Here is a 26,932-nt window from a genome sequence, read left to right as displayed (position 1 = left end):
ATTTATCAACATTCAATCTTCCAACAGAAATGGAAACAGTTATCACAGTAACTGTTTAATATGTAATTAATATGGAATCAGAACTGCAGGGGCAGTGGGGGACAGAACTACTCCTCACTCCAGAATAAAGAAGTACAAATAATCTGATGTCATTTTATTATTTTTTAAAATATTTATTTGACAGAGAGAGCACAAGCAGGGGGAGTAGTAGACAGAGGAAGAGGGAGAAGCAGGCTCCCCACAGAGTAGAGGGAGCCTGATGTGGGCCTCAATCCCAGACCCTGGGAATCATGACCTGAGCGGAAGGCAGTTGCTTAACCAACTGAGCCACTCAAGTGCCCAATCTGATGTCATTTTAGATCCAAAGTAATGTCAACATACTGAATAATAAATCAGATATTATATGTTCATAACCTTTATTCATAACTATCATAGGTCAGTAAGGATTGTTATTTATATTACCTCCCAATTTTAAAATTTATATAAAAACATTAACTTTTTATCTGGCTAATCACAACTACATGGTCGTAGTAAGAATTTGGAAACTCAGCAAAATAAACACAAAAAACTAAATTTTACTCAAAAAAGAAGCAAAACTGAAGTGAACTGAAAGAACTGTACGACTTCAAGTATTTCTTTGTAGTAAGAGAGTTGCTAAAAGAGTTCTCTTAAATAAAGGGCGGGGGGTGGGCGCCTGGGTGGCTCAGTCGTTAAGCAGCTGCCTTTGGCTCAGATCATAATCCAGGTTCCTCCGTCTTCCACTTGCCTTGCTTGTGTTCCCTCTCTCGCTGTCTCTCTCTCTCAAATAAATCAATAAAATCTTTTAAAAAAAATTTTTGTTTATTTATGGGGCACCTGGGTGGCTCAGTGGGTTAAGCCTCTGCCTTCGACTCAGGTCATGATCTCAGGGTCCTGGGATCCAGCCCCGCATCAGGCTCTCTGCTCAGCAGGGAGCCTGCTTCCTCCTCTCTCTTTGCGTGCCTCTCCGCCTACTTGTAATCTGTCAAATAAATAAATAAAATCTTTTAAAAAATTTTTATTTATTTGTTTGACAGAGAGAGAAAGATCACAAGTAGGCAGAGAGGCAGGTGGTGGGGGGGGGAAGCAGGCTCCCTGCTGAGCGAGAGCCTGCTGTGGGGCTCGATCCCAGGACCCTGAGATCATGACCTGAGCCAAAGGCAGAGGCTTTAACCCACTGAGCAACCCAGGAGCCCCTAAATCAATAAAATCTTAAAAAAAAAAAAAAGAGGAAAAGACAAAAATCTAAGGTAGACATTCAGAAGTTAGTACTGTGATTGATCAACTCTATTCTTTTAACAGGTTTAGCTATAATTTTCAAGGTTATAATACTCAGGTCAAGTGTCTCAAAAGAAAAAACAATCAAACTGACAGACTGGTAACTAAGCAAAAATATACACAGATTATTAAAAAGCATTTTGAAACTTAAGCCTAGATTTAAGATGATTCTCAACAGGTACAAAAAGGAAAAAGATCATCTCTAAGCTTGCATATCCTAGAAAAGTTATATATCAAATGGGAGAGGGGGACATTTTGAGGGGAATGATTTTTTTTTTTTGCTTCAAAAACCACTATTTTCCACCTTCTATCAATCCCTCATAAATCACAGTGTTTAGTTTTCTTCACACAATTAAATCATTAACCTTCTCATTTAGCTCCCCTCACCTTTTCCAGGCTTTTTAATTGCTTTTTCCCCCACTGTTATTCAGAAGAGAAGTATAACTGTATTTCTGGGCTCTTGACCATGTAATATGTACGGCACTACTACTTTCTTCTTGAGCATTCTGACTTTATATTTCAACCTGGGAAGACTGCTTTCTGGCTCTTCTGTACAGCTATGACACTGCAATTAGATCTCAATTTTGAGCTGGTTTTGTTTTCTTTATTCTTGTGACCTTTTTTTCTCAGATTCCTTACTTCACTGAGTATATTACCAATTCAGTTTTTCAGAAGGTATGTCTGAATGTGATCCAACCTGGAAAATGAAAATTTTCAAGGTACCTGGGTGGCTCAGTGGGTTAAGCATCTGCCTTCGGCTCAGGTCATGATCTCAGGGTCCTGGGATCGAGCCCCACATCGGGCTCTCTGCTCAGTAGGGAGCCTGCTTCTCCCTCTCTCTCTACCTGCTGCTCTGCCTACTTGTGATTCTATCTCTCTGTCAAATAAATAAAATAAAATCTTAAAAAAAAAAAAAAAAAAGAAAGAAAGAAACTCTCCAGGTGAGGGGCATCTGGGTGGCTAGGACAGTTAAGCAGATGACTCCTGGTTTCTGCTCAGGTCATGATGGCGGGGGGGGGGGGGGGGGGGGGGAAGAGCAGGAGGGGGTGGTGGTGGCGGCAGAGATGACCTGTGTTGGGCTCTGTGCTCAGGGAGTCTGCTTCAGGACTCTCTCTCCTTCTGCCCTCCACGAGACTCTCTCTTTCTAAAATAAATATTTTAAAACAAAACAAAACAAAACCTCTCCAAGTGATTCTCGTCACCTGGATAACCACTAGTCTAGAAGTTTTATTGGCCCTGACTTGTCAACATTCTTAATTAGTTTGCAGATGGAAAATCTTTTCCTTTTTCCTCAGTGTCATTCAGAACCTAAGTAATTCAGAGCTCAACACATTAGGACTAAGTATTCCAACTAAGGAACAATGAGAAACCATGAAGTAACACATGTACTACCCATATTAGGAATCTTTTCTTCCAATCACTGAAACTCAAACAAAACCAAAAAAACATATCTAGTACCACTTCTTTGATTTTTTTTTTCCTTCTGGCTAAAGTGTAAAATAAAATCAGTATTTCATTTAAAGGAGAAAAGGGGCACCTGGGGGCACAGTCAAGTCAGTTAAGTGGCTGACTTAGTGTCAGGCCAGGTCATGATCTCAGGGTCATGAGATCAAGCCCCACATGATGTTCTGCTCAGTGCAGAGTCGGTTTGAGATTCTCACTCCCTCAGCACCCCCCTTTAGAATGAATAAACAAATCTTTAAATAAATAAATAAATAAGAAAATAAACTGAATGTGTTGGGTCAATTTCCAAATTCTGCCTCATAAACAACTTTTAAAATTACTTTATTTCCACAGGAGAGAGTAAACAATTCTTCCCTCACATTCCTCTGAAGCTCTGCTGGTCCAATATCCTCTACATGTAGTTGGCCATCACCTGTAATGTTCAAACTGTAGCACGCTACAAGTTCAAAACATAACCAAATTTCAAGGATTTGTACCAAAAAAGGGGAAAATAGTTTTTAATATTATACTGATTACATGTTGAAGTATTAGATTAGATTAAATAAAATGTGATTAAAAAATCAATTTCACCTTTCTTTCGTCCCCTTTAAAAAACAGTACTAGGAAACTCGTATGTAGCTCACGTTCCATTTCATGTTCTGAGTCTCACTGAGGAGGGATGGTTGAGGACAGTGCTCAACGTGGTAGAACACCCCACTAGGTAAGGAATCACACACGCAGGAACCTACCTGCACCTTTTAACAACTAGTCTAGCAAAAATTTAGGGACCCTGGTAGAATTTCTTTTCAACTAACACTCTTCTGAAAATGGTAAAGTCTCTACCCAAGTATTAAATATTTACCAAACTCTTATATGAATGAACTTAGAAATACGATGAGGGAAGAGATTTAAATTTGAGTAAAAGGCTGGACATGAAGGGCCAGGAAAAGGAGCAATACATGGTTCACCAATCCAAAGTGATCAGGATCCCAATCAGCCCACAATGTGCCAGTGAGGGAGTAGCTGACTGCAGTCCCGGTTTTGGCTGCACACCCATGTTTGCAGAATACATCATAAAATGAGCGCTGCCTCTCTAAGGCAGAAGCCAGACTCATTCTCCGAACCTCTCCTGCAGCTAGTGCGGGCATGTGAACAAAGCTTCCCAAATTAGACACACTGCATGAAATTTGGACTCAGAAGGGAGCAACATGAGGCAGCAAGAACCACAACCTCCATTTTCTGGTGAGAGTGGGGAATGTGGCAGAAATGGAGCAGGATGGCATAGATCCCAATGAGACTGTGGTAGAGCAAGGACCTGTGCCCAGGGGTGTGGCAGAAAGTCTCTGCCAGAGCAGGCCAGCAATGTGACCTGAGTCCTATGCCTGGCTGCAGTCTCCAAGACCCATTCTCTGGCCCTCCCACAAATTCCTTGAGCTAACTATTATCCTTTAGTCATTTTTTTCTGAATAAAAAAGGGGGATGAGAGGGAATGTCTAATATTTGTAACTAAAAATCAATACCCAGATGGATACAGAAAATATCACACCAAGCTGAAAACCTGAAAATAGCATTTACTCTGGGAGAGGAGGGTGTTCAGGGGAGTTACTAGAGATCTGAATTGCATCTGTTAAGTTTATGTATTGAAAGAAAAAAAGAATGGGGCGCCTGAGTAGCTCAGTTGGTTAAACATCTGACTCTTGATTTTAGTTCAGGTCTTGATTTCACGGTCTTGAGTTCAAGCCCCATGTTGGGCTCCATGCTGGGCGCTGAGCCTACCTACTTAAAAAAAAGAAAAAAAAAAAAAAAGGATAAAAATGGCACTACCAACAGTGTGGGAATAAATGTTTGGGTACTTTTTAAATATCTGAAAGGCAACTGAGGCCCAAGGTAGGAATGGCACATGAGAAGAGGAAGAAGAAAATAACAGCAGCCATTATTTATTTATTAAAGGATTACTATGTGCCAGGGACTGTGTTTAGGACTTAATATTTTATATAACCCTCAAAGTAACTACAACACAAATTCTTTTATTTTCATGATGTAGATAAGGAAATGGACTCTGCGGTTCAATCACTCACTTAAGATGACGTATCTAAAGTTGCAGAGACAGACCAGACTGCTGTTTGTCTTGGAGCCAAGTCTGGCTTTTGATTAACTCTTTCTCATTCTCGGTAATTCCACACTATGACGAGGGGTTACGAACCATCCAGCACGGACGGGACGTACAACAGCAAGAAGAAGAGGAAGAGGGACAAGAGTTGAAATGACAAATGAAGAGCTGCAAAAGGAGCAAGTGATGAGAGGTCCCCTTCCCCAAAGTACCCTTCACTTAGTGCAGCCAGATTGACCAACCAGCCCTGTGTGAAGCCTCAGTTCCTGCCCTGTAGAAGGGCAGAGGAACAAGCAATTTCATGGATGCGAAATGAAACCCAAACCCTGGGATTAACCATCAGAAGGCCTTCTTTCGGGGCGCCTGGGTGGCTCAGTGGGTTAAGCCTCTGCCTTTGGCTCGGGTCATGATCTCAGGGTCCTGGGATCCAGCCCTGCGTCGGGCTCTCTGCTCGGCAGGGAGCCTGCCTCCTTCTCTCTCTCTGCCTCCCTCTCTGCCTGCTTGTGATCTCTCTCTCTCTCTCTCTGTGTCAAATAAATAAATAAAATCTTAAAAAAAAAAAAAAAAAAGAAGGCCTTCTTTCTAGCACATGCATCTAACTCCATGTGGATGCTTTAGGAAGCACCCAACTCAAGAGGGTTCTTGAAAGAGAAGTTCCAAATGAATCCCCTTTATCCAGCTCAGGCTAACCGGCCAGGAACAGAAAACTTGGACCTTTCCTAGTACTATACACACTATCAAGGCATTTATATGACAGCTTTTGTTTTTGTCCTTCGAAGTTGCCTCCTTATCTTACCTAGATGAATAATACTGTGGTATAATAAAAAAATATGTATTTTATTCTCTCTGGTTCCCGGCCAGAGCTCCTAAAACCTTTATAATTTTGTAAGTGATAATAAAAATGCTAGATCCATCTTGTGTTCTATTGAGGCAGCTCTTGGTGGGCTCCTCGACGGAGGCTGGTCACCAGAAAGACCAAGCCATGATTAGAAGCTTGATACTTTCAGCCCCACACTCCATTCTCTGGAGAAGAAAGAATGGCTAGAAATTGAGTTACTAATGGATTATACCTATGGGATGTAGCCTCCATAAAAATCCCAGAAGTATGGGGTTCAGGGAACTGATTTGTTGGTAAACATGCCAAGAATGTGGTGCACCCCAATTCCATACGGACAGAGGCTCCTGTATATCTTTATCTGGCTATTCATTTGTATCTTCTATCATATCATTTATTACATAATATACCAGCAAATGTGTTTCCCTGAGTTCTGTGAGTTGTTCCAACAAATTATGAAACCTGAGGAGGGGTAGTAAGAACCCCAACTGATAGCTAGTCAATCGGGAGTACAGATGATATCCTAGGACTTGATTGGTATATGAGCTGGAGGGCAGTCTGGTGGGACGGATTCCTTAACCTGTGGGACTTGACACTAACTCCAAGTGTCAACTGAATTGTAGGACAGCTAGCTGATGTCAGAGAATTGGTCAATGTGGGAAAAAAACCCACACATTTGGTGGCCTGTAGTGTGACTGTGTTAGCAGTAGAGAGTAAAGGAACACAGTGAGGCTTATTCAGATGGCTACTTCTGTGATTAACCTTTAACACGTACCCTTATCTCCCACCAATTCACTAAAACTGTTGTTCTAAGGACGTAATTACTGTGTCAAAACCAACAATGTCTGTGCTGCTTCTAGGCTGGACGGATGAGGAAATCTGACAGAGGAAACTCTCTAAGGTGGTTAACACATGGTTTTTAAAAAGCAATCTAATTTTGCCATAATTTAAAAAAAAGCAATCTAGAAAACAGCCTACGTTCTCAAGAGAGTAAATTGTTTTGAAATTTTAAATAACAGTAACACAGACATAATTTTTAATTCTTATTAAAAGGGTTAGATTGAGGGGTGCTTGGGTGGCTCGGCTGGTTAAGCAACTGCCTTCGGCTTAGGTCATGGTCCTGGAGTCCCGGGATCAAGTCTGGCACCAGGCTTCCTGCTCAGCAGGGAGTCTGCTTCTCCCTCTACCCACAACCACCCCCCCATGCTCTCTCTTCCTATTCTCTTTCAAATAAATAAAATCTTAAGAAAAAAAGGGGGGGTTAGGTTGAGACACAATAGAGCTGACCCTTTAACAACTTATATGCAGGTTTTTTCTGATAGATGTAGCAGAGTATTGAATATGTATTTTCTTGGGGCACCTAAGTAGCTCAGTTGGTTAAATGTCCAACTCGGGTCATGATCTCATGGGTCATGACATTGAGCCCTGACCTACATCAGGCTCTGTGGACTCTGCTTGAGATTCTCTGCCTCTGCTCCCCAAACCTCACATGCGCACGCATACTCTCTCTCAAATAAAATCTTTAAAAAAGGAAAATGTATTTTTTCTTCCTTATGATTTAACATTTTCTTTCGTCTAGATTATGAGAATACAGTATATAATACATGTAACATACAAAATATTTGTTAATTGACTGCTAATGTTGTCAGTAAGACTTCCAGTCAACAGTAGGCTATTAAGTTTTGGGGGAGTCAAGAATTACACGAAAAGGGACGATGGTGACTTTGCCGGTTAAGTGGCTGCCCTTGGCTCAGGTCATGATCCCAGGGTCCTGGAATGGAGTTCTGCATCAGGCCCCCCGCTGAGCAGGGAGCCTGCTTCTCCCTTTGCCTGCAGCAAACCCTGCTTGTGCACTCTTACTCTCTGACAAATAAATAAATAAAAATCTTTAAAAATTACATGAAGATTTGCAACTGTGCAGGGAGTCAACACCCCAACCCCACATTGTTCAAGAGTCAACTGTACCATGGGGCAAAGAGTCTTTTAACCATGTGAATTGAGAAGGCAGGTCTGTTTAGACGTACATGACAGTACATACATGTGTCACCCCTCTAGCCTCATCCAGTCATTCAATGCACTCTAGTTAGACCCATATTTTTGCCCTTTTTTAAAAGTACATTCCACACCCAGTGTGGAGCCCAACGTGGGGCTTGAACTCATGACCCTGAGTTCAAGACCTGAGCTGAAATCAAGAGTTAGGCATTTAACTAACTGAGCTACCTAGACACCCCAGTCTTTCTGCCATTTTTTAAAAATAAGCAGGCTCTCACCGTAGGGCTTTCTGATGTGGAATGCTCTTTCCTCAGATAACCACCATAGTTCATCTGCCAACACCCTTTGGTCTTAACGTTAAGAGCATACTGGGGCTTATCCTGATCCCCCCACCTGCTTTTGTTTCACTCCTCTGCATTCATCACTATACAGTAAGATTTTTCTTATGTAACCATCTCTCTCCTTCCAGGTATAATGTTATACTCCACAAATCAGGGAGCTTTCGGTCTAGCATCTAGAGCAAAGGGCTTTATCCATAGAGACATAAGATGTATGGGACAGGGAAGAAAAGATTAAGAATCATTGTCCTGGGGCATCTGGGTGGCTCAATCATTAAGCGTTTGCCTTTACCTCAGGTGAAGATCCCAGGGTTCTGGAATCAAGCCCTGCATCAGGCTCCCTGCTCAGTGGGAAGCATGCTTTTCCCTCTCCCACTCCCCGCTTGGATTCCCTCTCTCGTGGCCTCTCTCTTTCTCAAATAAATAAAATCTTAAAACAAAAACACTTCCCTATACCTACAAGTTCAAAGCAAAATATTCCCAAACAGCACTTTTCTTTCATTGCAAAATTAGTTTGTTTGTTTTTTTAAGATTTATTTATTTTTAGAGAAAGAGCACATGAGCTTAGCACATACTAAGCAGGGAGCCCAATGCAGAGCTTGATCCCACAAACCTGAGACAACAACCTGAGCTGAAACCAAGAGTCAGATGCTCACCTGACTGAGTCATTCAGACGCCCCTTGTGTTTACTTAAAAATTCAAGCCCACTCAATATCACCAAAACCATTTATGAAAAACCCACAGCAAATATCATTCTCAATGGAGAAAAACTGAGAGCTTTTCCGCTAAGGTCAGGAACATGGCAGGGATGTCCATTATCACCACTGCTATTCAACATAGTACTAGAAGTCCTAACCTCAGCCATCAGACAACAAAAAGAAATTAAGGCATCCAAATCGGCAAAGAAGTCAAACTATCACTCTCTGTAGATGATATGCTACTTTATGTGGAAAACCCAAAAGACTCAACTCCAAATCTGCTAGAACTTGTACAGGAATTCAGTAAAGTGTCAGGATATAAAATCAGTGCACAGAAATCAGTTGCATTTCTATACACCAACAACAAAACGGAAGAAAAAGAAATTAAGGAGTCGATCCCATTTACAATTGCACCCAAAACCGTAAGATACCCAGGAATAAATCTAACCAAAGAGGAAAAGAATCTGTACTCAGAAAACTATAAAGTACACATGAAAGAAATTAAGGAAGACACAAAGAAATGAAAAAACATTCCATGCTCATGGATTGGAAGAACAAATATTGTGAAAATGTTTATGCTACCTAAAGCAATCTACACACTTAATGTAATCGCTATCAAAATACCATCAATTTTTTTCAAAGAAATGGAAAAAATAATCCTAAAATTTACATGGAACCAGAAAAGACCTCGAATAGCTAGAGGAATGTTGAAAAAGAAAGCCAAAGTTGGTGGCATCACAATTCTAGACTTCAAGCTCTATGACAAAGCTGTCATTATCAAAACAGTATGGTACTGGCACAAAAACAGACACACAGATCAACGGAACAGAATAGAGAGCCCAGAAATAGACCCTCGACTCTATGGTCAACTAATCTTCGACAAAGCAGGAAAGAATGTCCAATGGAAAAAAGACAGTCTCTTCCACAAATGGTGTGGGAAAATGGGACAGCCACATGCAGAAGAATGAAACCGGACCATTTCCTTACACCACACACAAAAACAGACCCAAAATAGATGAAGGATCTCAATGTGAGAAAGGAATCCATCAAAATCCTTGAGGAGAACACAGGCAACAACCTCTTCCTAGAAACATCACCAAAGGCAAGGGAAGCAAGGGCAAACATGAACTATTGGAACTTCATCAAGATCAAAAGCTCTTGCACAACAAAGGAAACAGTCAACAAAACCAAAAGACAACCGACGGAATGGGAGAAGGTATTTGCAAACAACATATCAGATAAAGGACTAGAATTCAAAATCTATGAAGAACTTATCAAACTCAACACCCAAAGAACAAATAATCCAATCAAGAAATGGGCAGAGGACATGAACAGACATTTCTGCAAAGAAGACATCCCAATGGCCAACAGACACATGAAAAAGTGCTCCACATCACCTGGCATCAGGGAAATACAAAGCAAAACCACAATGAGATACCACCTCACATCAGTCAGAATGGCTAAAATTAACAAGTCAGGAAATGACAGATGATGGTGACGATGCAGAGAAAGGGGAACCCTCCTACACTGTTGGTGGGAATGCAAGCTCGTGTGACCACTCTGGAAAGCAGCATGGAGGTTCTTCAAAAAGTTGAAAGTAGAGCTACCCTATGACCCAGCAATCACACTACTGGGTATTTACCCTAAAGATACAAATGTAGTGATCCGAAGGGGCACGTGTACCTGAATGTTTATTTATAGCAGCAATAACCACAATAGCCAAACTATGGGAAAAACCTAGATGTCCATCAACAGATGAATGGATAAAGAAGATGTGGTCCATATATACATTGGAATACTATGCAGCCATCAAAAGAAATGAAATTTTGCCATTTGCAATGACATGGATGGAACTAGAGGGTATCATGCTGAGCAAAGTAAGTCAATCAGAGAAAGACAATTATCACACGATCTCCCTGATATACAGAATTTGAGAGGCAATGTGGGGGGTTTGCTGGGTAGGGAAGGAAAAAAATGAAATAAGATGGGATTGGGAGGGAGACAAACCATAAGAGACTCTTAATCTCACAAAACAAACTGAGGATTAGTGGGGCTGGGGAGGTAGGGAGAGGGTGGTTGGGTTATGCACATAAGCCAACATTTGTGGTTGGGTTGTGGACATTGGGGAGGAGAGTATGTCCTATGGTGAGTGCTGTGAAGTGTGTAAACCTAGCAATTCACAGACCTGTACCCCTGGGGCTAATAATACATTATATATTAATAAAAAATTTTTAAAAAGATAAATTAAAAAAAAAATTCAAGCCCAGCATGGAGCCCAGTTAAAAATAAATAAACAAATAAAAATTGAGCGCTTCTCCTTAGCACCCCACTCCCAAGTCCATTTACTATTTTGAACTTTACTACTATTGTTCAAGAACTACTACATTCTGCATGTTAAAACAGTGATACTAAACTGGTTTTGACCCTCAGCAATCTGCTAAACATCCTACCCTGTCAAAACATGTAGATCTACCTCGTTCTTCTGGCTACATAGCACAATACACTACAATTGTACCAGTGCCATTATTTGCCATTTCCCTTACTGAGCGACTTGTTTCTAGTGTTACTACTATAATGAGTGCAGCAGTGAATATCCCCATATACATATATACCTGTGAACACAAATGCAAGGTCAAAGGTATGCACACTTAAGCTTTTGACAAGTATTGCCAAAACCACTTCCAAGAAGTTACACTAATTTTTTTTTTCTGCATTGTTTAAAAAAAGATTTATTCATTTAAGAGAAAGAGTGAGCAATGGAGAGAGCACAAGCAGCAGAGGGAGAGGGAGAAGCAGCCTCTCCCCTAAGCAGGGAGCCAGATGCAGGGTACAATTCCAGGATCCTAGGATCATGATCTAAGCCTAAGGCAGACGCTTAACTGACTGAGCCACCTACGTGCCCCAAAGTTACACTAATTTATCCTCTCCATACCCTTGCTGTCCTGGATAAAATCTTTATAAATGTTTTCCTATCTAATAAATGAAATATATTTCACTTTCAAAATTTATACCTCCATAATTACCAGTAGTTTCTACAAAGCATCTTATTTATTTATTCATTTATTTATTTATTTGACAGACAGAGATCACAAGTAGGCAGAGAGGCAGGCAGAGAGAGAGGAGGAAACAGGTTCCCCGCTGAGCGGAGAGCCTGATGCGGGTCTCGATCCCAGGACCCTGGGATCATGACCTGGGCTGAAGGCAGAGGCTTTAACCCACTGAGCCACCCAGACACCCTATGAAACATCTTCTGATATGCATATGATCATATGTATTTCTTCTTTCACAAACTACTATATCCTTTGTTCATTTTTTTACTAGATTTTTTCTACTTTCTCAGAGTTCTTCGTGTATCAGCAGCACTATGCAGAAGCACAGGCTCCAGTCAAAGCAGCTTGGGTGCAAACAGTATCTGCTGATATAGGACTTAACTCCCCTATGCCTCATGTGCTATTTTTAATTTCAAAAGTTATCCTTTTAAACTAAGTATAGATAGACCAATAAAAGAGACCAAGAAACCGACATGTGTGTATAGTAACTCTGGGTTTTTTTCTTTTAGTGGGCATGGAGCTGGGCGTTCAAGCTGAGCTTGAACTCACAACCCCGAGATCAAGATCTAACCTGAGATCAAGAGTTGGACACAACCAACTCAGCCACCCAGGGACCCCTGTATAATAATTTTTTAACTGCAAGGCATATATTTGACTCTGATGTCACTCAGAAAAACATTTATTTTTCAAAGTCTTATATAAAGTTGTATTTTCAGTCATATTTTTATTAATACTGTCTAGCTTATGATTTTGGTAATTTTAGATTAACAGTATCAATTTTTGTAAGTAATAATTAATATCAATTTAATCTTTATTTAAATTAAATCTACAAAGCCAAGTTTTAGAAAAATTCTAGAAAATTTTAGAAAAATTAAATCCCTCTGGCTTAAACCAGTTATTAATGAAAATATATTTGCCATAAGAGTTTTTTGCTTTGGGCACCTGGGTGGCTCAGTCGGTTAAGTGACTGCCTTTGGCTCAGGTCATGATCCTGGAGTCCTGGGATCAAGTCCCACACTGGGCTCCCTGCTTGACAGGGAGTCTGCTTCTCCCGCTGACCTCCCTCCTCTCTTGCTCTCTCTCTCTCATTCTCTCTCTCTCTCAAATAATAAATAAAAATCTTTTTAAAAAAAGGTTTTTAAATTTTTTTTAAAAAGATTTTATTTATTTATTTGACAGAGATCACAAGTAGGCAGAGAGGCAGGCAGAGAGAGAAGGGGAAGCAGGCTCCCTCCCTGCTGAGCAGAGAGCCCAACGCAGGGCTCGATCCCAGGACCCCAAGACCATGACCTGAGCCGAAGGCAGAGGCTCAACCCACTGAGCCACCCAGGTGCCCCTACGTTCCTTCTTTTATTTACAGGGGTTTTAAGGAAAGATGATAATGTTAATAAGTGACCTCAATCCTCCATCTTTAATATAAAGTCTTAAACAACATTTTAGACTCAAATCCCAAGCCATTTTTTTCCCTTTTATTTTTTTAAAGTGAGCTCTACACCCAGCATGGGGCTTGAACTCAAGACCCCAAAATCAAGAGTCGCATTGCATGCTCTATAGACTAGTCAGACGCCCATATCCCAAACCATTTTAACCTTATGAAAAATGAAGTCCACGCTGTTAAGTAACAGCAGAATAATTTCTTGAACCAAAGAATCAGTCTACCTTTCCTATACACCTCCTTCCTTACAAAGAATGGAAAAAACAGGGATGCCTGGGTGGCTTAGTTGTTAAGGGTTGTTAAGGGTCTACTTTCAGTTCAGGTCATGATCCCAGGGTCCTGGGCTGGAACCCCGCATCCGACTCCCTGCTCAGCAGGAGGCCAGTGGCTCCCTCTCCCTCTGCCTGCAGCTCCCCCTGCTTGTGCACGGTAGCTCTCTGTTGAATAAATAAATAAAATCTTAAAATACAAAAAAAACAAAAACAAAAACGAGAAAACAATACTGCATTCCTCCACGTGCCAGATGTTTTCTTGTTTATTATCTCATTCAGTATCACTAAACAGTATTATCCTTATTAAACAGATGAAAAATCTAGGGCTAAAAAGATTTAAATGTCAACAAATAGGAGGTCAAGCCAGACTTAAACCCAGGAATGCAACTCCAGAGCCCAGATCCTTTCAATATACCTGCCTGCATTCCTAAGGAGCAAAGAGGCCACAGTCTTTCTATCTCATCAAACATACCTCTCTACAGTCCTTGTCCCTCCATCAAGTTCTACCCTTTCCAATTCTCTTGGTGTAAAAAACATTGAGAGCAAAATGAAATAGAATCAAAATAGACAGGGGCAAGAAAGCAGAATTTGTAAATGGAGCATACTGTTAGTCTCAGATGAGGAAGCCCTGAAGAGGCACTTTCACCTTCTCAGCAAATGTATGAAGTTTCTTCTCTTTCTGTAAGCTCATTACAATTAGCATTATTTCCTGAGGATTACAAATAGTAAATGCAGACCTAGAAATCTACAAGGGACCTAAGTCAGGGAACAATAAAACTAAATGAAGATCACTAAAATATATCCATTTTAAAACAACTTCCAAATGTCATGCTTTAAATAATGAGGTAAGATGAACCCCTCCCCTGCTCTTGATCTGTTCAGGGTGACACAGATAAAAGAGAACCTTCCGTTACACACAGCTATGTCACATCCAAACCCAGTCCCAGAAGACCACTAATTCCCATACTGTTCAATTCGCCAAAGCAAATGGCAAGTATTTGCAATCTTTTTAGTTTATGGTAGTTACAAATACTTTTAGTCTATACTAACTATGAAAGCCTTTGTGTTAAATAAAATGTGTTTTAAAAAACCAGAGTACTCCCCTTAGTAAAAATAACCTTGGACATCTGTGATGTGATGTTCCTGCTAACCAAAACCCGGATGGCAAATAAAATCTGTTAAACAGGATGCACCTCAACATCTCCCTTTTACCTGAACCTGCTGTGGTTGTTGAACCTGAATCTGCTGTTCTTGTTGGGTTTGTGGCTGAACACTGGTGGTGACTGGACAGGCAAGTTCAAGCAAAGACCCAGCCACTTCGGTGCTGTCTGTGTAAATGCAGTTCCCACCCTGTTGGTACACCATGGTAGTGGTAGCTGTCTGCTGGAACTCCTGAAGGGCTTCCGGCCCTTTAGAGGCTAGTGAGTCCAGAAATTCCTTCATCCTGTGTTGCGGGACAGACCGCGCCTTCACTCGGATGTACTCTTCAAAGGAAATGGTGTTTTCCAGGGAATTATTCATATTGCAGAGTCCTTAGGGTTCCTAGAAATAAAATAAATGGTCAGAAGTCAAAATTATGCTATTGTTTTCATATTCTGAAATGCAGAGCAATCATGCTTGGATCAGAGTGGAATATTCAGGGTAGCTGTGTACATCTAGAATCCAAAATAGAGTTATTATACCACCTTATTCTTTTTTTGGTTAACAGCGTCTAGAAATTGTTTCCATAAACATTTCTTAAATCAAACGATCACAGTGAAAACAAAAAACAAAGGCATGCGTCACAGTACTGGATGAAACAGGCTGAAAACACACTCTCCACCCAGCTCTAGGCCAATGCCATCTTCTCTGCAGAGCCAAGCACTGGACAACAAAAGTCACATGCAAAATTACTCTGTGACCATCACAGAGAGGACAACCAAGGAAGTTAAGAGCAGTGATTCCTACTGACACGTTCAATTTCTGCGGCCAACGATGTCCTAGAGTGAAGAATACATATGCCATCTAGCTGTAGCAAGACCCTAGAGAAAGGGAATATATACTTATATTTCATCTGCCACCAGAAACACCAAAAATCCGTTTGCTGTATATTGCTCACATTCTTTTACAGCACAGCTTACTGGTCAAAAGCACAGATTTTGGAGCCAGCCTGCCAGGGTCCAAATCCCAGCTTGATCTCTCCTTAGCTCTGAAACCCTGGAAATTAGTTAACCTTAGTTTGTGTATAAAATGGGGACAAACAGGATCTACCACACAGAACTGACATAAAGATTAAACACACTTCACAAGTAAAGTGCTTGGAAGAAAATCCAACATGGATAGCACCATATAAGTACTAGCTGGTATTATTAAAATTAGCTGGGGGAGGGAGCTGAATAGTACTTTAATTTACTAGGTCACTATGAAGATTCAGAGATCAATTCATCACATTTTTCATTGGGGTATTTACCCTAAGAATGAATCTGCAGGGATAGATAGTAATTCTCAATTACCTGGGGGACAACCACGCAATCTATCTATGGACTGCTGAGGGCTCTACCACTGCTACTTTCATACTGTTCCCTCCTCTCTGGATCAGAACCACCTCCAGAACAAAAGCAGCAGCAGGACAGGAGGGTCATACAGACGATGTCAACCTTTTTGCCAAAAAGGGCTCTCTGTCAATCACAAATGAAAAAGTGATTTGTTTCCCTGGGCCATCAAGGAAAGGCTAGAAGGGCATCAAGGCTAGAAATGCCAGTCTCCTTCACTGCCCAGGCGTTCTGCCTTATGTTACAGATAAAAGGCATATGGGTAATCATCTCATCTCTTTCACTTGACTCTAAAATCCTGGCAGACAAGACTGTGTCCCAATACTCTCTGAATGGCTGACACAAAGTACATACATGTATACATAAACATGTATGTTTCATTTGCAATTGAATGTATAAAGGAAGGATTATGGCTCTCTGTCCCTGTAACATCTCTAACTTACAACCATAAATGTTACCCTTTTTCTTGGTAAATAGTATATATCTTGGGAAAAGAACCTATGTATCTGGGACAAGTGTGAGACCAAAGAAAACATGTAATTCTTACTGCTACTATGTTACTAACACTGGCAACATTTCTGTGGGACACTGTAAATATATTACACGAGTTATATTTGGGTGCTTTCAAAGAGAACAGACCCAACAATAAAACTTTTAATGATGCGTATAATATATTCTAAATATATTTTTCCATAAATAAAGAACAACACATATACCTTGTCCTGACTAAAGTCAAATCCTAGGCCACTACTCTCCAGAAAGCCTCTATTTATCAGGAAACTCCAAGCACAATAAAGTGCAAAGAACAGCAAGTGCAGGTCAGGTGAGGGCAAGGTTAAAGCCTTTGCTGACAGCCTCTAATCTGAAATTTAACTCATTTGTCCCTTTCTCACTTCTCTTCTGACCATCTCCCTTGCTCAGTTCTCTCTGCTACAGCGGCATTCAGATACCTTCTCTCAGAGTTGAAAATTAGGAGGTCTTTCAAAGTCTATGAGACTTCAAAATTCAGCTCTCAGTGATGTCATGGCACAAATGAGAAGACCACCACCAAGGACAAGCACCTCATCCTTTTCTTACCTATTCAGAGAAGGACATTCCAGTGTAGGTGACCCAAAAACACTCACCACACTGGTACAGAATGTGACAAACCTCCCCTCTGATAAGAGCATCATGACTGGAATTTCCTTCTGAAGAAGGCAGTTCTCATAATATAGACCCAACAACATTACAAAATTCCCAACATGTGACTCTAAATACCTAATCACACTTACCCTTCTAGCTCAATAAGGGACAAGGGAGAGATACATGAACAGAAATTAACTATTTCTTTGCTATGCTATTACATATTTCAGTAGTTACCTCCATCATAAAAGAATGGCAGAGGTCAACTGAAACTTACATTTCCCCAAATTTATTTTCTTCAACAATTAGCTGCATTCCCATAAAATAGTGAGAGACTGCTTGAATTCTGAAGACTGTCTGTACTGGAGTCATAACTACTATGTCAAAGCAAAAAAAATTGTTTTTAAGATTTTATTTATTTATTTGACAGAAAGATCACAAGTAGGCTGAGAGGCAAGCAGACAGAGAGCGGGGGAAGCAGGCTCCCCGCTGAGCAGAGATTCGGGGCTCAATCCCAGGACCCTGGGATCATGACCTGAGCTAATGGCAGAGGCTTAACCCACTGAGCCACCCAGGCACCCCTCAAAGCAATATTTTAAAAAGTATGGAGAACCATGTAGCAAAACATTTTTTTGTCTCAAATCTGGGGGAAAATAAATACAAACAAACACAAATCCCCCAAAAGTTATAAGTAAGTTTACAGAATCAGAAAACCTTCATACAAGCATTGTGTGGTAAAGGCAGGTCCTAAATCTTCCTAGTGACTTATTTCCCTTCATTCCAAATTTCAGTAATCAGGAGGCTTAAGCCTCATATGAAGTCTGATATTAAATATAAAGAAGAACTGCACCAAATTCTTTTTCTAGAAACAAGTTTTCAGGGTAGAATTACATCTAGTTTTCTGGTTTGTTTTGTTTTTGTTTTGGGGGGAAGTAAAAGTAACACATTCATTTTTTAAGAGAAAATATTCAAATAGTACAGAAAAATAATTTTAAAATAACCCCACATATAGCTATTATACATTCTCACCAGCATTTAATATTAATGTCTGATTTTTCATTAACAGAGCACAGTAGGTGCCACATTCAGGGTTTAACTTACTTTTCTTTGATGACTAATGAAGTTGAATACCTTTTTTTTTTTTAAAGATTTTTATTTATTTATTTATTTGACAGAGACATAGTGAGAGAAGGAACACAAGCAGGGGGAAGTGGGAGAGGGAGAAGTAGACTTCCCGCTGAGCAAGGAGCTCGAAGCAGGACTGGATACGAGGATCCCGGGATCATAACCTGAGCTGAAGGTAGCCATTTAAGGACTGAGCCACCCAGGCACCCAAAGTTGAGTATCTTTTTTGTGTCTATTGATAATTTTGAAATCCTGCTTTTTAAAATGTCATTCTAAGTCTTTTACCAATTTATAAAGTTTTTTGCATTTTGCTACTTGCTTTGTAAAAGTTCTTTGTGTATCTTATAAAAGGACACTATATCAAATACATGTGCATTCATCTGTCTTTTAATGCATCATTTAATGCAAAGCAACTGTTTTTTAATTGTATATATTTAAGGGGTACAATTTGTAAGTTGATATACCTATGCATTAAGAAATACTCACCACAATCAAGCTAACAAACATGTTAACTGCCTTAAAAAAAAAAAACCACCCACAAAATAATATGTAAGTATGCTTTCTTGATCTACCAATTTTAAACACTGATCTGTCCTTCAGGAAAGGTAAGTTTAGGGCATTTAAATCATCTTCCTCTCACTAACCCCTGCCAATCACATTTTTATTTTTGCCATGATCAATTTCATAGCTTTAAATCTGTACTTGTAGGCTTATTAATTTCAGAGTAAATTACAGACTTCGCACTATATAAAATAGGGAAATTAAAGTCCTGTGTCCTGTATTTTTGACAAGCATTTAGTGAAGGGAGTATAATTCTAATAAATCAATAGTTTACTTTTAGAATACAGCATTTCATACCAAATTAAACTTAGGACATTATTTTTTTTTTAAATCAAGGTTCCAAAGATGAAAACCATTCTGCTCCAAGCAAATCCCGTATTTCCAGAATACCACGTTAAGATAAATCACTGTAAGAAACCCTAGTCCAACTATAAATTTATCCCAAAAAGCAAAAATAAGATGGATATTTAGTTCTCAGAAAGAATGGAATAAGGAGAACCTGGATGGTTCAGTCAGTTAAGTGTTCAACTCTTTTTTTTTTTTTTTTTAAAGATTTCACACATTTATTTGACAGAGATCACAACTAGGCAGAGAGGCAGGCAGAGAGAGAGGGGCAAGCAGGCGCCCTGCCAGGTGCAGAGAGCCTGATGCTGGGCTCGATCCCAGGACCCTGAGCTGAAGATAGACACTTAACCCACTGAGCCACCCAGGTGCCCCAAGTGTCCAACTCTTGATCTCAGCTCAGGTCATGATCTCAGGGTCGTGAGTTCCAGCCTGGTGCTGGACCCCACGCTGGGCATGGAGCCTACTCAATAAATTAATTAAACTAAAATTTAAAAAGGAAGAATGGAATAAAAGCTTGGAAATGCATCTGCTACAAAGTCTCAAAGTTCATTCAAGATTTCATTAAAACAAAACAAAACAGGGGCGCCTAGATGGCTCACTCATTAAGCATCTGCCTTCAGCTCAGGTCATGATCCCAGCGTCCTGGGATCAAGCCCCGCATGGAACTCCCTGCTCAACGGGGAGCCTGCTTCTCCCTCTCCAACTCCCCCGTGCCTGTGTTCCCTCTCTAGGTATCTCTGTCATAAATAAATAAAATCTTTAAAAAACAAAACAAAACACCAATAGCCTGAAGTAGGAAAAGTGCTATAAAACTTAGAAAATGTTGATAAAGACTCCTCAACAAATATTCTATTCTTCTGTATCCTTGTGAAAATACATGAAACATTCTATGATAAAAACACCTTCTGTATTTTATTTTATTTTTTTAAAGATTTTATTTATTTCTTTGACAGACACACATCACAAGTAGGCAGAGAGGCAGGCAGAGAGAGAGAGAGAGAGAGAGAGGAGGAAGGAGGCTCCCTGCTAAGCAGAGAGCCCAATGTGGGGCTCGATCCCAGGACCCTGGGATCATGACCTGAGCCTAAGGCAGAGGCTTTAACCAACTGAGCCACCCAGGCGCCCCCACCTTTTGTATTTTAAACAGTTTAGACTACAAAATACAAAAACACTTTGCTGTGCTCCAAGTTTAGAGCTGACTGTAGTCAGTGGAGCTTCAAGCAGAAGCCAGGGCTTCCCAATTCCCATTGTTTTTTTCTTTCACTAGGCCCCTAGGAGGTTCTTCACTAATTCTGTCTGTACAAGTCCACAAAATCCTTTGAGAACCAATGAATCAGAGGAAGCTAAAAATACTAACCAATAACGAATTCAATGGAGAACTTAAAAAGTTTTTTAAGGGGCACCTGGGTGGCTCAGTGGGTTAAAGCCTCTGCCTTCGGCTTGGGTCGTGATCTCAGAGTCCTGGGATCGAGCCCCGCGTCGGGCTCTCTGCTCAGCGGGGAGCCTGCTTCCTCCCTCTCTCTCTCTCTGCCTGCCTCTCTGCCTACTTGTGATCTCTGTCTGTCAGATGAATAAATAAAATCTTTAAAAAAAAAAAAAGTTTTTTAAGATTTTATTTTTAAGGGGCGCCTGGGTGGCTCAGTGGGTTAAGCCTCCACCTTCGGTTCAGGTCATGATCCCAGGGTCCTGGGATCAAGCCCCACATCGGGCTCTCCACTCAGCAGAGAGCCTGCTTCCTCACCTCTCTGCCTGCTTGTGATCTCTCTCTGTCAAATAAATAAAAAAAATCTTAAAAATATAAAAAAAAAGATTTTATTTTTAAGAAATCCCCACACCCAATGTGGGGCTCAAACTCACAGCCCATGGATCAAGAACTACATGCTTTACTGACTGAGCCAGCCAAGCACCCCCTGGAGAACTTAAAAATTTAATGGAAAAGGCCAATTTGAAAGAACATTCCAATCTGCCCATTTATACAGACTAAAACACACATGGCTTCATTTCTTGTCTTTTTAACCTGCTCACTTGGCAGTATCCACCAGACTGACACATCCCAATAACGAAAGCACACTAAGTCAGCATTTGACCTGACACAAAAAAGTGCTGCTCAGAAGGGGGTGGGCGAAGAGAAGGCTTCAGAAATGTATTCAAATATTTTAGACTAGTCAGTGAGTAAAAAAACACTGAGAAAAATTAAGCAAATTCTCCATAGTGGTGACCACGGTTTCTTCCTTTGTTTTTGTGCTCAGAAAAAGCCTTCCCTACCATAAAATCAGGTCATTATTCACCTACGATTTTTTTAACTCAACAGTATAATTTTTTAATACAATGCTTTGATCCATTTTAAATTTATTTTGTATAATGTGAGGTAAAAGTCGAATTTTATTTTTTCCAAAGAGCAAACAACTTGTCCCTGTATCGTTTACTGAATTATTGAAATTCCTTTGCTCACTGACTTGAAATGCCACTGTTATTATATACCAACTTCATATAAAGAAAGTCCGCTCCTAAGCATTTACTGAGTGTTCTACATCTACTAACACAGTAGCCAAAAAAAAAAAAGAAAAAAAAGATGTTAATATCTGGAAGATTCCTTGTCCTCTCAATACAGTTTATTTAAATTTAACAGAGAAATAAATTATGTGTGAAAAGGGAACTAATACAATTGTATTTATATATCCCAATATTGTTTATATACCTAAGAAAAAAAATGCAAAAAAAAACCTGCTAACAGTAGTTCTGCCTTGGTGGTAGATTCAGAGGACTTAAATTTCTTCCTGTTTAATACTCTCCTATATTTTCCACAATTTGTATTAAATCAAAAAGATAATTAAAAATTAATCTTTTTACATACCGATTACACCACAGTAGACACAAACAATTCTGGCTGATCATAGCATGATTTTTCCCTCAAAACCTAAAACTCTTATTAAAGACAAAATCATCAAGCACCAGAGCTTGCATAATAATGAAGACTGTTAACTTCTTCAAGATGCTGCTCACAAGGCTGCACAAGTGTGAGCCCTGGTAATGGAGAAATGGAAAAACTCTCTACAACCCCCCAAAGAAGCAAGATTCTTAATTAGCTCCAGGTCAAAGACTTGGTGAGCAACAGTAAATTAACTGATTAACTAAAATACTTCAGAAAAACATGAAGCTGGAGGGACAGTTGAATACTCCCAATTTCTGGGAGTCAAAAAGCAAAGAGTGAGGAAAACACTTTGAGGCTCATTGGGGTAGGGCAGTCTGTAAACAAGCATTTGCTTCTGAATACTTTTAAGCATAGCTGCTTTGCAAAACAATAAACAGAAAACCCCACACCAACAGACCTAGGAAATTTTCACTTATATACACCTATCAATCACTAGTACTTCCCCAGTATCTTCTACTGGAGCTTAGCACAGTGTCTGACAGATTTAGGCCCTCAATGTATGAAGTTATCATTACTTTTATTATTTTATAACTAGAACACAAGAAGGTATGATGGACAAAGGTTATTCTAAAGGAATAATCTATTACATTTTCATAGGTCTCTTTGCCAATTTCTTTCTTTTTTCTATTTAGGCACTAAAGGAAGACTTAAATACTCACCAGAATCATCCTATCTTGGGTCTCCTCAAATTTCTGATACCTCTTCCCAGTTTCCCATGCAGTTCCACAAAGCAGGTCTTGAATATAAAATGGACTAAGAGAAGAAACTCTGAGCTGCCTCAGAGCCCTGCCTCTTCCTGTTTACCCAGTCATGTTATTGGGCCTCTCTCACAGTTCACATCTACTGTGTGTAGATGGCTCCTTACAGTTCTGTAAGTCCGATTTGAAGAACACATTCACATTAAAAAAGAAATCAACTTCTATTTTAAGGAGGTGCAGTCACATCTGTCCTAATTAACATAAAGAATCATTTCAAAGAAGCAAATTGGGAGATACACTTCTATTCTTAAGGATACTAAACCTATACATGGTTTGGGTAAGTATTATCCCACTGGGTCATTTATCTGCCCCACACCTTTACCAGAGGAATGCCTGATTTAGGGGCATTTTTGCCATGTTTCTATTTTTGGACAACACACTTTCAACCAGGAACTTAAATTCACATTCCCACCGAAGACTGGTGGACTATAAACTGGCACAACCATTTGTATCAACTAGTAAAGCTGAATTCTATCCCCAGGTGTGTATTACACATATACAGAAAGGTAATTATACAAGAATGTTCAAAGTAGTATTGTTAGTAACAGCCCCAAACTGGAAGGAATCTAGAAGTCTACCAAAAGCAGAAGGGATGAGTAAATTATGGTATAGTCATATAGCTGAATACTATAAAGAAACTGGAATGAATGAACTACAGTCACACACAATGGGGATGAATTTAGCAATGCTTAAGGAAGGAAGACATAAAATACAGTATGATTCCATGTACATAAAACTCAAAAGCAAACAAAACTATGTTGTTGAGGGATATGAAGGAGATAAAAGTAAAAAGAAAAAGAACATGATTGTCACAGAAGTCAGAACGTTAATCATCTCTAGCAGTTGAGAAGCTATGACTAGGAATGGACCCATGAAGGGTGCAGGGGTGCTGGCACTGTTCTACCTCTTGAAGAGGTCGTAAACAGTGGTTCATTTTATAATTTTTCATTAAATTTTATACAGACCACCTGAATTTACAGATATTAAAAAAAAAAACAAACAAAACTTTCTGACACAGCCAACCAGCTCTACCTAAAATTTTGCTCTAGCCTCAAGTGTGACACCAAAGGTTCATTCTTTCCCCCTTTTCAGCAAAGCAAAAGGTTAATCTATCACTTGTTCATGCAGCCACAATCAGAAATCACAATCCTGGAGAGACTTAAAACATCTAGAACAAAATGCAGGGCAACTAAGTACAAAGTAACAGAAAAGAATAGGTGCTCATATAACACCTCATTCTGAGATGGAGAAATAAAAGACCATTACAGATAAAGAATGGCCATTTCAAAAGTAGACAAGCAAGAAGCATGACACATAGAGGACAAACCACAACTGATTAAAAGACAGCATGCAAGCTTTAAGGAAAAGATCCCTGATTTTGAAGCTGTCATAATGCAAGACAGTCATACCTAGAGCCCCTGACTTTGGGTACTTTTTGGGAGCAATTAAAATTTTAAGAAATCTGAACCCCTATTTGATCTATTTGAAATGGCAACAACATAAGCTGGAAAGGGGATGTGTAAAGCAAAGGTTTATGAAAAGGTACACAAACTATTCATCACAGAGGGCTGAAAGTAGGAGATCCTCTAATAGATAAATCTAAGTTAATGAGCTTACAAAAATATCTACAAACACCAATTTAAACGGCAGATCTCAAACTTAATAGTTAAAAACAAAGATATCCTGGAACAGGCAGGCCTAAAAGGTATATCAAAATTTTAAGTCTATCTCAAACTTTACTACTTTTCTTTGAACCATTTAAGATCCTTAGAAAAGCTTGCGCCCTCATGCTAAAACCTGCAAGTTGCATTGACTTACATTTCAAGAGAAGAAAAGTGTTCAAGCAGCAAACTGTGGCTGGATTCAAAGATGCAGTTCTCCCACATCTTCAATTTCCCAGCACTTAGTAGTTTCTGTCAGACAGCACCCAGAGTAATTGGCAGGATTTGTAATGTTTCAATACTACTAGGAAAAAGACTGCACACATATTTTCAGCATATGAATGATTTTAACTCACCAGTCACCATGTTGCATGTATTTCTGCTGCTTGTCCTGAGTTCTTAAGACTTGTAACATTCTGAAGAAGATAGAACAAAGAAGTCCTTTCCATCCTCAGCCTCTTTTTAAATTTTAACTTTGTTCTTAAAATACAGTATGTTAATAGAATTACCCCCATCATTATTAAGTTTGGTAGCTAATTTTACTTCCTCTTAGCTTCTTTTTCTTTCAACTTAATTAAGCAAGACTGTAAAACAGTCATATGTCTTGTCTTACAAAAAAGTGCGTTATTTCTCTAGGACAAACCTAGAACTCCCATAGTACCATAACAACAAAAAAGCCGAAAAGGATTGAAATTCTACATCAAAAGTGACTTCTGCAGTCATATATGAACAGATTTTAGAAATTTCTGTTGGGGAATTTTGTAATTATAAAAGAAGGTAAAGCACAGGTTTCTCAGGTTGTTTAATTTTGTTCTGGTCAACTTTTTGGCTGAGAGATAGCGGGCCTTTCTTAGTCTAACAGAATACAAGCAAGCCCCTCCCACCCACACAGAAGAAAAGGCTGCATTTAAGGATCTGAAGTGGAATTTTAAAGCTCGGATAATTTCACGACCACAGAAGAGGATCCCCTTCCGGAGCGCACAGAGGTGACGCGTAGGAATTGCGTTTATGGAAGAATTACTTTGCAATGACAAGAAAGCAGGTACCGCTGAAGAGCCTTCCAGGATTAACCTTCCCTCTCCAGCACAAAGCACAAGAACAAGGTGAGGAAACTCGAGGGGGCTCGCTGCCCTCACAGACCTACATAGCTCAGTTTTAGAAACAGGGCAGCACCCTCCCCGCACATTAGCCTCAAGTCACTGCATTCTTCGAGAAGAACGAGCAATCTCGCCCGCCTCGCGGAAGACCAGATCCTCAAGTCAGACGGTAAAGCCGGTCGGTTTCTCCCCAGGCCTAGGCCACGGCGGTCCGGGGACGTCACCAGAGCAGGAAGGGCCCAACCCACAACCTTCCTCACATTGCGAGCCTCCCGCCAGCTCGCCGCCGCTCCACGCAGCAGAGGTGTCCTGCGCGTCCTCGCGGCGGCAGCGTCGCCACCCAACAGCAGGGCGCGCGCCCCGAAAGCGGGGGTCGCTGGCGGGCGCGCGCCACCGACACCCGCTCTTGCCCAAGGGCCGCAGCACCAGGAGCCGAGATACCCAAACCGGGAACGCGCACGTCGGCGGCCACGCGCGCCAGAAGGGCCGCACAGCGCGCGCGCGCCCGCGTATAAACAGGCCTGGCCGCGCGCGAGCACCAGTGCGCGTTCGCGCGCCGCGCCCACCCGAGTCCCCGACCTGCCTCTCCCCACTCCCCAAGGGGCGGGGGCGCGCGAGCCCAGGGACATTCTCCTCTCCGGAGCCGCCCCGAGGTCTCCTGGGCCCAGCGGCAGCGGCCCGACCGCCCGCCCCCGCCCGCCGTTGTGTGGGGTGGGCCCGCTGTCTCAGGCCCACAGGTTCGCCACATCTCTGCCCCAGCTGCAGCCCTCACCCGGCGACGTCGTCGTCGCCGCCACCGCCGCCGCCGCCGCTCTACCCGCCGGCCCCGCCGCACCGCTCGGGGCCCCGGTTCCGCCGTCGCCGCTCCAAGACCGACAGGATTTTCCCCTCACAGCTCCCTGGGCGCCATCTTACATTCAACCCTCACAGCCAATGGGTGCCGAATGCCCCTCTCGCGATAACCGAGGCGTCGAATCCCGCGAGAGTTGAGACTGCCTCCTGGCCAAACTTAAAGGGAACGCTTGTGCCGAGGCGAGAGGCCGGGCCTCCGGATGCAGAAACGGCGAGTAGAGCCAGGAGCGTAGGGCGGAGCGGCTCACCCTCGGACGCCCCTCCATGCTGGGCGGGGCCTGGGCCGCAGACCGGCCTGGAGTAGGAGGCTGGGCGGTTTGGGTCTCAAGCTTGCTCTCTGGACCCACCTTCTGCAGCATGTCTGGGCCTCCTTCAATCGCGCAGCCCCACGTGGGGCGGGGCCCCGTCTCTTGCTTAAGGTAGCCCCCGCAGCCCCTTGACCTAGGCTCTGCGCCCCGGTACCATCGTCCTACCTGGGA

The 26,932-nt window shown here is 41.2% G+C and overlaps 1 protein-coding gene across 3 annotated transcripts in view; it reads right to left on the bottom strand.

Moving 5' to 3' along the window:
• The window catches only part of QRICH1 (glutamine rich 1), a 52,864-nt gene extending 26,328 nt beyond the window's left edge, over positions 1-26,536 (bottom strand). The window contains exons 1-3 of one of the 3 annotated variants that reach the window (XM_080828934.1): positions 26,374-26,536; positions 24,861-24,920; positions 14,682-15,011 (exon numbers count right to left, since the gene is read on the bottom strand). In XM_080828934.1, coding sequence (XP_080685060.1) covers positions 14,682-14,990 — 309 coding nt within the window. In that variant the 5' untranslated portion in view covers positions 14,991-15,011; positions 24,861-24,920; positions 26,374-26,536. Of the gene's footprint in view, positions 1-14,681; positions 15,012-24,860; positions 24,976-26,373 lie in introns of those variants that run through there. The other 2 variants (XM_080828933.1, XM_080828935.1) reach the window with 2 other exon arrangements.
• Between the last annotated feature and the right edge of the window lie 396 nt (positions 26,537-26,932).

Source organism: Martes martes (assembly GCF_963455335.1).
Source record: "Martes martes genome assembly, chromosome: 1".
Lineage (NCBI taxonomy): Eukaryota > Metazoa > Chordata > Mammalia > Carnivora > Mustelidae > Martes > Martes martes.
Note: the sequence above shows the minus strand (reverse complement) of the source record. Positions and strands in the feature narration are given on the sequence as shown.